General features: G+C 56.7%; 1 protein-coding gene across 1 annotated transcript in view; it reads left to right on the top strand.

The window, feature by feature from the left end:
- COLEC11 (collectin subfamily member 11) overlaps positions 1–12,904 on the top strand; it is a 31,572-nt gene extending 18,668 nt beyond the window's left edge. The window contains exons 4-7 of the mRNA XM_081254020.1: positions 7,096–7,167; positions 9,849–9,902; positions 11,780–11,875; positions 12,033–12,904. Of these exons, the coding sequence (XP_081110146.1) occupies positions 7,096–7,167; positions 9,849–9,902; positions 11,780–11,875; positions 12,033–12,424 (614 nt within the window). The 3' untranslated portion in view covers positions 12,425–12,904. The remainder of the gene's footprint in view (positions 1–7,095; positions 7,168–9,848; positions 9,903–11,779; positions 11,876–12,032) is intronic.
- The last annotated feature ends 464 nt before the right edge of the window (positions 12,905–13,368 follow it).

Below are 13,368 nucleotides of genomic sequence, written 5' to 3'. Positions count from 1 at the left end.
AGTTAAAGCAAGTCAGCATCGCAGACGACCTTGGTGCCCTCAAGTAGAGAGTGTGTGGACATTTCGGGGAACTCAATGGTTCTTGCTTTTTCTTCTTCTCCAACACACCCCAAAGAGAGAATATTCCTACTAGGAACGGCAGCCCACACCCTTGACCTTGTGTGCAGGTGACCTTGGTGCAGGGGCCTGCTGTAGACTCCTGCTTCCAGCTTTCAGCCCGAGTGCTGTGAGGAGGAAAGGTTTGCTTGGTGTGTGTTTGTATGTTTGAACATGCAGTTTATGTGTATGTGTGCATGTATGTGTGCATGTAGATATGTGTGCATGTGTATATGTATGTATACGCACATGCATGTGTATGTATATATGCATATGTATGTGAATATTTGGAATGCATGTGTGCATATGTATGGGCGTGCGTATGTATGGGTGCACATGTGTGTATGTGTACATACGTGTATGCACGTGTATATGTATGTGAATGCGTGTGTATGTGTGTGTATGTATGTGAATGCATGCACGTGGGCATGTATGTATGTGCGTATATGTATGTGAATGCGTTATGTGTATGTGAATGCGTGTATATGTGCACGTGTATGTGTATGAATATGTGTATGTGCATTGTGCATATATGTATGTGTGTATATGTATGTGAATGCATGTGCATGTGTATATATGCACACGTGTATATGTGTGAATGCATGCACATGTATGTGAGTGTGCGTGCATGTGCATGTGAATGTGCATATATGTGCATGTATGTATGTGTAAGTACGTATGTGTGTATATGTGTGTGTATGTATGTGAATGTGTGTATGTGCATTGTGTATGTATGTGAATGTGTGTATATGTGTGTATATGTGTGTGAATGCATGTGTATGTGCATGTGTGTAGATATGTATGTATGTGTGTATGTACGTGAATGTGTGTATATGTGCATGTGTGTATATGTATGTGCATGTGTATGTGAATACGTGTATGTGCACACGTGTATTTGTATGTGAATGTGCATATACGTGCATGCATGCATGTGTGTGTATATATGTATGTGTGTATATGTGTGTGTACACGTGTGTGTGCATGTGTTGCCCAGCAGGCACCCACAGGTGGTGGCTGTTGTTACTCTGACCCCCCTCTTGGGGCAGCACTGATGGCTGGGAGCTGTGCACGTAAGGGCGCTGGTCGTGCTGGCTGGGGTGACCGTCGCATCAGGCCCAGCTGCCCCCAGCGCCTAGCCTGCTGCACAGAGGCCCTCTTGTGAGGTCATCGGGGGCGTTGCGAACCAGGTCTCCTCCGGTCCGAGGGCCCGGGCCGTGGGCCCCGAGGATGCAGGGCTGAGCAGGGACCGGGGAGGCCTGGCCCCTGAGCGGCTCCTCACAGGTGAGCCGGCACCACGGGAGGCTGGGTGTTGGCTCTGCTCTCTCTGGTTTCCTATTTCCCACCTTCTGGGCCCCCGGGGAGGGTCGTTTGTCTCCCACGAGCCTGCAGCATGCCCTCAGGCCCAGTCCCTGGAAGTGCAGCCTTGGCTTGTGGCTGGGTCTGTGGAGACCAGGCCACTGCCCCACAGCCAAGGTGGGGGCTCGGGGCCCTGGATGTGGCCAGGAGACCTGGGCCGATGTCCTATGGTCAGTGACCTGAAGGGTAATGCCACTTTGCAGGTGAGGAAGCCGAGGCTCCGAGGACTGTGTCTCACCCAAGGCTGCGCGGGTGGAGGGCTGGGACCCGGGCCTGGTCTGCCCGATTGCAGGCTGTGCCCTGGATCATTGGACACCAGTTGTACTAGCGGCATGACCGGTGGTGGGTGGCACCACCCCTCTGATTCCAGTTTCTCTTCTGGGGCAGAGGGGAAGTGTACCAGTCAGCTGGGGCTGCCGTAACAAACATGGCAGATGTTTATTCTCTCAGCCCTGGAGGCTGGAAGTCAGAGACCATGGTGTCTGCAGGGCTGGTTTCCCTGAGGCCTCTCTCCATGGGGCGCAGATGGCCGCCTTCTCCCTGTGTCCTCACAGGCCTTTCCTCTGTGTGTGGCTTGCTGGGTGTGTCTTCCTCTTCTTACAGGGACACCAGTCTTATCGGATTAGGCCCTCACCTTTCTGACCCCATTTAACCTTAATTACCTCTTGAAAGGCCATCTCCAAATATGGCCACATTGGGGGTTAGGGCTTCAACATATGAATTTTGGAGGACACACAATTCAGCCCATACCCTGTGGTCATGGCAATAACACTGTGAGGTTGAAATCCATCGGTACATGTGGACACGCTTTCCTGGCACACAGTGTACCTGGAAGTATTCTAATTTATCTCTGAAAGCTGGAAAAACGAGCAGGACTGCCCCAGATTGCAAGCACCTCTATTGCTAGCTCCAGTTTGCTCCTGGCAGCAGCAAGCAGTGGGTTACCATGGAATCTCAACCAACCTCCAAAGAGGGCTGCCCGCGGGGTCTGGTCCAGTCCTGCTCCAGCTTTGGGGCCCCTGGAATCACCCAGGGATGTGTTAAAACGTGGATTTTGGTGCTTGAGCTGGTGGGGCCTGAGGCTCTGCGTGCTTGTGCAGATCCAGGGGGCTCATGGGGGACATGGATCGCCCCTGGGGAAGCAGCATCCCAGCTCGGAGGTTCTGCCTCCAAGTGACAGTTACAGTGGCCAACACTTACGTCCACCTGCTACGTGCCAGATGCCGTTCCCGACGGTGCTCGCGTTTCCCTCAACGCCCAGTGAGATGGCTCTATTATGGCTATTATTAGCCCCATTATGTAGGTCAGAAATGCACAGAGATAGCACAGCCGAATGACAGGGGGAGGATCAGCTGGGCCCCAGGGCCCGAGCTCTAAGCCTTGTGCACACGGCGCTGCAGGCCTGGAGTCTCAGACACGCGAGAGGAGCTGTTATTACAGGACACCACTTTGCAGAGAGAAAACTGAGGCGCAGAGAGACTCAGCCTCGAAGATAGAGCTGGGGCTGCCTGGCCCCCAGCCTTGGCCTGCACGGGTGGCCTCCTGCAGCTCTAGCCTTCTCACATCCCAAACCGCGGGGATCTCCAAGCCCGGTTCTGGAAGCAGCGGCATCCGCAGCGCTTGGGAGCTCGACGGGGATGCACCCCTGGACCTGTGGAATCCCCCCTGGGGCGGGCCCGGCTGTCCCCTGGGGGACTCCCACCCTGAGCTTTGCAGACCTGCAGCGCCTTCGTTCCCCGCCTCGGGCTTGGGCTCGCCGCCTGCCCCGTGAGCTGCTGGCACCCGATTGGTTTTCTACATGTGTGCCTGGTCCCTCAGAGCCCCCACGGCAGGGGCCGGGTCCCACACCCCTCCAAGGGCAGGAGCTGGGCTCAGTACCTGCTGGGGGCAGGTGCCACGTGTCAGCAGCAACCTTGAATTAGTGGTAAAGTTTGGCTATGCAATTGAGAGACGGGCTGAAAGCCAAAGGCTCTCCAGTCATCCTCAGGTTATGACTTATTTACCACAGTAGGATGTGTGCTAGACCCTGACTGCATCCTTCAGCAGATGCAGTGAATCATGAGTTAATCGTCTGCTAAGCCGAGAGGTTTTATGCGGGGTTGGGGGGTGAGGGGGCAGCCCTTTCCCCACTGTTTTTGATCGCAGGTGTTTCCCCCTCCAGTGTGCTCGTCCAAGCCTCCTTACCCTCCCGCTGTGTGCTTGGGGCAGCAGGAGCCGTCTGGGGGGGAGCGGGGCGGGGGGGGGCAGGTGTTGTTTTGAGTTCCCCTCTGCAGGGAGGTGTCTCGGGGAGAAGTGACCCCAAGGTTGGCAGGAGGCCCACACTCTGTTCTCACATTTTCTAGGTGGAATCTTGGCAAACAGCAGACTATTCAGGTGATGGGTTTGCACTCACACCCAGTCTGCCCCAATCTGCCCATTAAAACGTGGACCAGACTCCTCTGCAGTGTTGGGTCTTCTGAATGAGGAGGCGTGTTCCCCGGGCAGGAAGCCACTCTCCAGACTCTGGTGACCCTGCCCCTCTCCAGTGGGAGTTCAGTGGGATCCACATGCTGGGGACCATCCGCCCAACTCATTACTGTAGGTGCAAATCCCTCAGACTCTGTGTCTCTGCCTTCCTGTCTGAAGATATGGTTGGGTTGGGGGTCTCCGAGACCTCCTCCTGCCCTGGGCGCTCTCTCCGTGGGACTGCCCGATGGAGCCCGAGCTTAATCCAGTTTATTAGGCCTGCGCGTAAGGACGCCGCAGCAAGTGTCCCAGCAGACCCTGCTGAGACAGCGTGAAAACAAGCCAAACCACCCCGTGATTTGGCGAGATGTGAAAGTGAGAAAAGCATGAGCACGGAGGTCATCTCGACACTCATCCTGCTCAGCCCAGCTTCCCCAGGGCTCACGTTGACCCCAGGACCTCAGGAGGGGCACAACTGAGAGTTAGGGAAGAGGGAACATTGGCCTTTTGAAGAAAAGGTGTCTGGAAGGAGGGTGGCTGCTGAGGCCCTGGAACAACAGCAAGAGCCAAGTGTGCACTCCAGGGACAGGGGCTTTTCTCTGGGACACTTTGCAGGAGGCTGAGCAGAGCGTCTGTGGTCATCTTTGAGCTCAGACCACACTAATGGACTAGAGGGTCCAGACAAGGGACCAGGGGGTCCAGACAAGTGGCTCGGGGGCCATAGCCAAACACCACAGACACAGGGGCTTAAACCCCTGATGCTGATCTCTCACGGTTCTGGAGGCAGGGATCCCAGAGCAGGCTGTCTGCATGGTTGGGGTCCGGGGAGGACCCTCTTCCTGGCCTGCAGATGGCCGACTTCTGGTCGTGTCCACAGATGGTGGAGAGAGAGGATTCCAGGCTGTTCATCCTCTCATCAGGGGACGCATCCCACCCCCATGACCTCCTCTAACCCTGACCCCCTCCAGATGCATCACATGGGGGTCAGGGCTTCAGCATATGAATCTGGGGGGCACTTCAGCCCACAACAGGAGGGGACAGTGGTCAGGCCTGCTTGGGGGCACAATGCTCCTGTATTTATGGGAGCACAGACAGGGTGGGGAAGCTAAGGGGAAGAATGCAGGGAGAAAACAGTTTAGACGTTTGAAGGACTGTCTGTGGACGGTGGGTTAGACTAGCCGTGCATCTCTCTGGCTGCAAAACCAGGACTGCTGGGTGGAAGGTGCAGGTGGCAGCTTTCGAGCTCCTGCAGGTCAGCGAAGGGACACTTTTCTGTGGCTGGAGCTGCCTCAGGACGGCTGCGCTGGGGGGTTCACTTAGAGCCCCAGGGGCGTGGCTGTCGAGGCCTCTGTGGCCCCGTCTGGCCCAAGAGCTGAGTATCCTGTTCCTCCTCCAGCGATAAAGTAAAGCCCCTCACCATATCCTCAGAGTGGAATATTTACTAAATAAATACTTATTTAGTAAATATTTTGGCACGTATCCCTACAAGGCAGTGCTTATCAATGATTTCAGTGCTACTCCTTTTTCTGGATTACCAGTAGGGTGAGTGTAGTTGATTGACTGACTGATTGAAAACTTTTTTCCTGTTATCTTTTCCCTCTCACTGCTCTGCCGTTTTCCTGTTAGAGAATTAACCAGGTTGAAATGCTGTCATAATGCGACACAGAAAGGCTATATATTCCTCGACCCTGGAAGGACCAGTCAGGAGACTGAAGCAGGGCCGGGCCGTCAGGGTGGCTGAGTGGGGAGGGCAGGGCTGGCCCAGCTGACGGAGCCCAGACGGAGCCGGGTGCCCGACTGCGGCTGCCCCAGTGAGCCCCGTCCCACCCAGCCCTGCAGGAACTCTCTGCACCCCGGGTCCTGCTTCCTTACCTCCCGCCCCACCCTCTGAGACCCTCCGGTCGGCCCGTCCTCATCCTACGGCTTCTCTGGGGGGCACCTCCCTCTCTCGCCTCCCCCCTCAGACCAGTGGCGGCGCTCCAGGGTCCCCGGCCTGCTCTTCCCATGGGGGGCCTTCTCGCTGGGCCCCCTGGTGCAGGTCTGTGCATGCGGGGCCCCCGGGCTCCATCACCATCCCAGACCCAGTCCCCGCGGGCCTGCCGGACACCTCTCCTCGCTCGTCCTGGGCATCGCGACCTCAGGGTGTCATCTTCTTGCCCCTCCTGCTGTCCAGGGACGGGCACCCCTACCCCCCAACGACCAGGCCAGAGGCTTGGGCACCACCGTCCCCTTCACCCTGACCCTCCCTCATGCTGGTCATTCAGATGTGGTCGTCTCTGCCTCCCAGATGCTTCTCAGTCTGGGAATTTCTCCCTACCCTCCCGACACCACTCCCCTGGGCCGCCTCCTGCGGTGCCTGCCTCGTCCCTGTCCAGGCCTCGTCCACGTGTGACCAGAGGCATGGTGACATGGTCCTGGCTGGTGGCTGTCTTCTCCCCAGCTCCCGGATGCCTCCTCGGAGCCCTGGGCATCTCCTGTTACAATACTAGTTGTGTGAGTTACCACCGGCCGCTTGTCTCCCCAACCCCCCCACAGACCCTGAGCCCCGTCACTCGGGTGTCCCCAGCATCACGCATGGTACACAGTGTCCGGGGCAGGAGTCACCTCGTGGCGGGACCAGATACTTGACCCGCGCAAGCGCTTAATCCCCAAGAACCCCATCTGGGCGATGAGCCCCTCCTGTAACCAAATAAGAGAACATGTGTGCGCGTGCTCTGTGCCAGACACTTCGCCCTGTGCAGACGCAAGCCGGCTTTGGGTGGGGCGTCTGCACTTCCGCTGTGGTTCACCCCTTAGCCTGGGCTCTGTCCTCTGACCTCGGCCTGGCCTGAGTCGTGGGAACATCACAGAACTAGGACTTGCTTGCTGGCCGGAAGTGCTCAGTCTAAGGCGCTTGGTTGAGTTGAGGTCGTGGGGATGTACAGCGTGGCCTCCTCTGTTCCGTAGTGTGTGTGACTTTCGGGGGTATGTGTCCTCCTTTGGGAAATACATCAGCAGGTGACACGTAGAGCCTTCTGGGGTCAGTCGGATACATGACCTTGGGGAGGTTAAACAAGAGTTGTGCCGTGTTCGGTCTCCTCGTGTGCATGTGTGCGTGAGTGTTCGCGTGGCTGACACACGTGTTCACGTGGCTGACACACAGGATGTGTACTGCATGACCTGTGCCTCGACCAACTGTGATCTCATTGTTTTCCGCAGGAGACGTGGGTGACAAAGGACAGAAAGGCGGCGTGGGGCGCCATGGAAAAATCGGTCCCATTGGTTCTAAAGGTACTTCGGACACACCTCTGCTTGCTTTCCCTCGCAGGCTTACCGCCCGGGCGCTTAAAGAGTAGCTGGTGGTCGTGTTTATTTTGTGCACTTTATACACGATAAGCTCTGTTCCAGCGTTTGCGTTTGGGGATCGATCAGACTTGACTGGGTGCCACGAGGTGGGGAGTGCTCCCTGCCCCTCAGGGTTCACATGCTGCCTGGGGGAGAATCAGGAGCCCCATTTAAGCAGCGGAAGGACCGCGTTCCCGACACACTGTCCGTCCACCTGCAGCTCGGGCGACTCAGACTCTCTGAGACTGGGGGGTGGCTCCCCATGAGCACGGGGGGCAGGAAGGTAACAGCAGCGCGGAAGCAGCGCCAGTGCCCACGCGACCCCATTTGACCTGCACGACCCTGGAGGGTGGGCAGCTCGGGAGACTGTCCCCAGGGCAGTTAAGGGGTCTCTCAGCATCGCCCGGCTCTTCCGCGCACCCCACCCCCCATTCCGCACTCAGTCAGCAAACGCTTTCTGAGCCCCTGGCTTGTCCTGCGCCTGTGCTGGACCCCAGAGGGCTCAGGGTGAAGGAGGCAAGGCCCCCCAGCCCCGTGAAGGGCTCCCCCAGGTCCTGTCGTGGGTGCTGGCAGCAGGAGACAGAGGCTGGGGGGCTTGGGGCTGGGAGGGACTTTGGCTGTGGTCTGCTCTGCCCAGCGCGGTGCCCGCAGTCCTGTGCCCCACCACCCTGCCTGGGGCTTTGAGCTGTGAGTGGGTCCAGGTGGTCAGTTCTGATCGGTGGCACGGACCTCCCCCGGCCCAGCCCGGCCCTGGCGGGAAGGGTCCCTCAGCCAGGACCGAGACGAGGAGTGTGGCCAGCTCGGCGAGCTGCGTCTCTCCTCCCGGCAAATCTGTGGGAAACACCTGCCCCGTGGATTCATTACAGAGCACACAGATCGCTATGCATGATACAGAGAGGGATGCGGATGCTTTGAAAAAGCTTAAAAAAACTGTGGTAAAATATTTGTAACATCAAATTCGTCACTTTAACTATTTTCAGTGTACAATTCAGTGACACTAAGCACGACTGCAGTGTTGTAGAACCAGCACCGCGTACATTTCCACAATGCTTTCATTCTCCCAGAGAGAGACTGTCCTCAGGAGGTAATAACGCCCCATGCCCCTGCAGCCCCTAGCAGCCTCTAATCTGCTTTCTGTCTCTATGAACTTGCCTGTTTAGATATTTCATATAAATGGAATCACACAGTATTCGTCCTTTTGTGTCTTATTTCACTTGGTATAATGTTCCCCAGGCTCATCTATGTTGTAGCAGGCGTCAGAATTTCCTTCCTTTATAAGGCTGGATAATATTCTGTTGCATGGATGGACCACATTTTATTTATCCCTTCATCTGCTGATGGCCACTGGGGTCATTTCCACCTTTTAGCTGCTGTGAAGAACGCACTGGATACTGGCTACAAGTAGGGACGTGTATGCTTTTAACATACAGCATGTGCTCTGGGTAAATGTCAGAGTCTCATCAGGGGACAACTTGCCAAGAAGGCCCTTACTGGGCTTAGCTTACCTGATCTGCTCCATCTCTGAGACTGCCATCCTGGGTCCTTGTCAAGCTGATCCTTGAGTCATTTTCAAGCTCCTGATGTTGATAAAAGAAAAAAAAGGGGAATCACTTGGATGGAGACTGCCGAGCTCTCTCCACCCCCATCACACGGAACAAGACTCTCCAAGGATGTAGAAGTCACTCCTTCACTGTCCCAGGTCGGCTGAGAAGCTTAAGTCCTCTCAGGGGGAAGAAAGGTAGTGCTTTAGGAATATTCCTGTGATTTTTTTTTTTTTTTTTTTTTTGTGGTACGCGGGGCTCTCACTGCTGTGGCCTCTCCCATTGCGGAGCACAGGCTCCGGACGCGCAGGCTCAGCAGCCATGGCTCACGGGCCCAGCCACCCCGGGGCATGTGGGATCCTCCCGGACCGGGGCACGAACCCGCATCCCCTGCATCGGCAGGCAGACTCTCAACCACGGTGCCACCAGGGAAGCCCTATTCCTATGATTTTAAAATGAATATCCATTGTCTAATTTTAGAGCAGCTAGGAAGCTTTGTTGCCATGATTTTCTCCTATCCCTTTGTTTCATAAGTTGGAAGACACGGAGGGGCAGAGTGGCTGAGTCGTCCTGTCTACAGAAGGCTGGCGCCCAGGTGTCCTGGTGGCTGTGCCCCTGGGACACCTTGCTGCCTCTCAGAGAGGGACAGGGAGGACCGATCTCATCTTGACTCTGTTTGGATGAGGTAACCTCTAAGGTCCATCCGTCTCTGACGTTACCTGTTCTACCTGAATTTTCTTGCTGTGATGTGGCACATGGAGAGAACTGGCACTGGGTGTTAAGGATTTCCGAGATGATAGCGTGTTCTAGGAAACGTGCTGGGTTTTCCAGAATTGACTTAAAGAACGCTCATCTGATAATCTCTGAAGTCCCGTGATATGTGGATGTTCCATGTCACACGAACAGAGCCTGAAGGATCAGTCATCTACAGACCATTCCTCCCTACAGTTCACCACAGAAGGAGGGTCTGGGAGAAGCCGCAGGGCACTGCACATGGAAGAAAGAACATTGTTACCTGGACATTTTGAACTCAGGGGACACATTCCACCCCTGCTTTGTGACTTTGGTCTTGCTTCTCTTTTCCAGGTGAAAAAGGAGATTCTGGTGACATAGGACCCCCTGGCCCTAATGGAGAACCAGGTATGGCATAAAGGGTCCAAGGATTTTTTAGAAATGTATTAAAATTGCACTTTTAAGAAGTATAAATCATGACATAAAACTTAATAGGCTGGAAAAAGCGCGTGTAACTGGCACGCCTTCCTCGTGCATCACACCCTCCTGTGGACTATTTCAGTATTTGCTTTCCTGCCACCTGAATGTGTCCATTCCCGCTCAGGGCTGCGGTCCGCACGCCAGCTGTGTGTTATGACACCTCATCACCATCCGGCTTAGACATGCGCATCCTAAAGTGCCCTTGCCCCCTTTCCTACCGCGTCTCTGGGGGCATCGGGACCCCCTTCTGACCACCAGCTTCTCTGAGAAGCGCGCCCGCACTTTCTGGCTCATCTTCCTCATTCTGGGTGTCCTTGCAGCCGACTCCCCACGACCCTCCTGTCACCGCGGACCCCGGCCCCGCTCAGTGGACTTAGCCGACTTCCCTGCCGGCCGTCCCTCCCTGGCGCCAGGAGACCGGGCCGCGGGCAGCCCCCGTCCTCTCTGCCTGCTGCCCTGTTGCTCCTGCTGCTTCCTCTCTTCTCGGAGGAGCTGTGCCCGCTGCCCTTTCTTCTTTCTCCATGTGGCACAGCCTGCTGCCCGCTCCAACCCCACCCCTGTTCCCTGGGCTTCGGCTGCACCCGCCCCCCGCCCACCTGCCCAGCACACACCTCCACCCCGATGTCACTCAACCCCTGTCCCCGCCAGGTTCAGGCCGTCTACACGCAGTGTCCCCCAACCCCTGCCGGACTGTTCCCGCCACCATCACTCAGGCTCTTGTGGCCTCTCAGCCCCGTTACTGAAACGCCATCCTAACAGGTCTGCAGCTCCTGGTCCACGTCCCCACCATGTGTGACCACAGGAGACACTTCACAGATACTAGATTGAGGGGGAAGATACAGTGTCCGAGTCCCTTGGGTAGGCCCTTCCTGCGAGCTGAGGGGAGCTGTCAGGTTGATACCGGTTCCATCTCTCCAGAAAACATCAGCGCCTCAGACCTCATCAAACTCAAGGACAACGTGTATCTCAGAAAAAGTTCCATTAAAGAAAAAAAAAAAACCCCAATCACACCAGCATCAGTCCAGGTGCTCATGTGTTGGGGAGTGTTTGGGTTCCAAGTGGTAGAGGGGGTCTGCGAGTCTGGAAGACGGGGCCAAACGCCAAAGAGCGTGTTCAGACTGGAAAGGCAGGCTGAGAGCTTCGCACGACGGAATTTCTCAGGAAAAGGGGAGAAGTCCTGCCGCTGTGCTCACAGAGTCAGAGCAGAGGGCAGGCGGGAGCTGGCGGCCCCTCCTGGTCTGGTGGAGAAGCTGGAGTCAGCAGTGCCACCATGGGCGACGGGCCCCCCAAGCGCTGTGACAGCTGAGTGACATTCTGAGAAGGTCCCTGACCACGTGCAGCTCTTCACAGCTGGAAGGTGAGGGTCCTCCTGAGCGGGCCAGGAGGAAACGCCTACGCTGAGGCAAGGTTGGCCATGCTGGGATGACTGAACATCACCCCACGGTTCCAGCTCTACCACTTTCCTCCAACGTCTTGTCGTCTCTCCTGCCACGCTGTCACTGCCCGCAGTCTTCCCGAGGTGACTGTCCTAACCCCCTGCTCTCGCCCACCTGTCTCGCCGCCATACCTCCACTGATTTCCTTCTAAGCGACCAGAGCGAGATTGTGAAACGTGAATCCGACCTTGGCGCCCCTGTGAAAACCCTTCCACTGCTCCTGGCCTTTAGGATCAAGTGTGAAATCTCCATTGCAGCCTCAAAGGCCTTCGTGTCTGTTGAACCCCTTAGCATGCTGGGGAGGGGGTGCCCCCCCTCTCTGAGCCCGCCTCTGGGTCAGTCCCATCACACGCCGGCGCGGTCTCCGCAGGCATCCCGTGTGAGTGCGGCCAGCTGAGGAAGGCCGTCGGGGAGACAGACAACCAGGTCGCGCAGATCACAGCGGAGCTGAAGTTCATCAAACACGGTACGTGCTTCTCGGGGCTTCCCTGCTCCCGTGTCCCCCCGACCCCTGCCCGGAGGCAGAGCGGCCCTGGGTCTGCTCCCCGCGCGCGTGTGCTGGGTTGGCGCCCCGGGTTTGCTGGGGACCCGCGAGCGCTCGCCCTCCAGCCCTGTCCCCGCAGCCGTCGCCGGCGTGCGTGAGACGGAGCAGAAGCTCTACCTGCTGGTGAAGGAGGAGAAGCAGTACGTGGACGCACAGCTGGCCTGCCAGGGCCGGGGCGGCGCGCTGGGCATGCCCAAGGACGCGGCCGCCAACGGGCTGCTGGCCGCCTACATCGCGCAGGCCGGCCTGGCCCGCGTCTTCATCGGCATCAACGACCTGGAGCGGGAGGGCACCTTCGTCTACGCGGACCGCTCGCCCATGCAGACCTTCAGCCAGTGGCGCAGCGGAGAGCCCAACAACGCCTACGACGAGGAGGACTGCGTGGAGCTGGTGGCCTCCGGGGGCTGGAACGACGTGGCCTGCCACCTCACCATGCACTTCCTCTGCGAGTTTGACAAGGAGCACGTGTAGCGGGGGCCCTGCTGCTCCAGCGTCGGCGGCCCCTCCGCCACCGGGTGGCTGCCGGCTGCCGCCGCGGGTGGGAGGCTCTGCCCGCCACGTGGTCCCCAAGCAGGAGTGCGGGGTCCCTGGTAAAGGCTCCTTTTCTGAATCTTAGAGAATGGTGCATGCTTAGGCGAAACAGAAAAAAAAAAAAAGTGCTTCTGGGTATTATATCTGAAGAACTAGAGTTTTATTATTTGTAGTGTAGACAAAATGTCCGTTATGTAATTATTACTCAGAATTGCTCTTGGCTTTGTGCAAAGTATGAAACGAGCTCTTTAAATGTTGTAACAGTTACGTACAAACACTGGTAGTGAGGTCTTAAATGACTACCTTCCTTTAAATTTCTATATGGAAAGGAATCCTCTTAGCTTAGATCAATGCTTCTGTAAAAGCAGAAACAATTTTGCTTTGCTGCGGATTTCAGGAAAAAGAAAAGTAAATGCTCCGAATTTCACAACTGAATGTGTGGTGTCATCCTGTTCTTTCAATGTCTTCTCTAGCGGTATTCGTTATCTATTCCTGTATCATGGTCACCCCCAAACAGTGACTCACGACAAAGCATCCGTGTCCCCGTAGGTCCTGTGGGGCGGGATTTCACCCAGAGCTCGGGGGGGGGGCTCTGTCTCACCAGCCACACTTGACCGTGAGGTTGCTGGTGGGATTCAGTGCCACACGGGTGGCTGGATCGAGGCCTGGGTTCCTTGCCGGCACCTCTGCCCTGGGCACCTCTGCCCTGGGCACCTCCCCAAGGACCGCTGGCAGCCTCAGAGCAGTGCGAGCGTGCGCCCATCCTGGAAAATGACCCCCCCCCCCGTCACTGTCTGCGTTCTGGTCTCAGAAACCTGTCCCCAGGTCCAGCCTGAACTTGGGGAGGGGACTCCTGGAGACGGGACCGCTGGAGGCCATCCCAG

Source organism: Mesoplodon bidens (assembly GCF_964165515.1).
Source record: "Mesoplodon bidens genome assembly, chromosome: 14".
Lineage (NCBI taxonomy): Eukaryota > Metazoa > Chordata > Mammalia > Artiodactyla > Ziphiidae > Mesoplodon > Mesoplodon bidens.
Note: the sequence above shows the minus strand (reverse complement) of the source record. Positions and strands in the feature narration are given on the sequence as shown.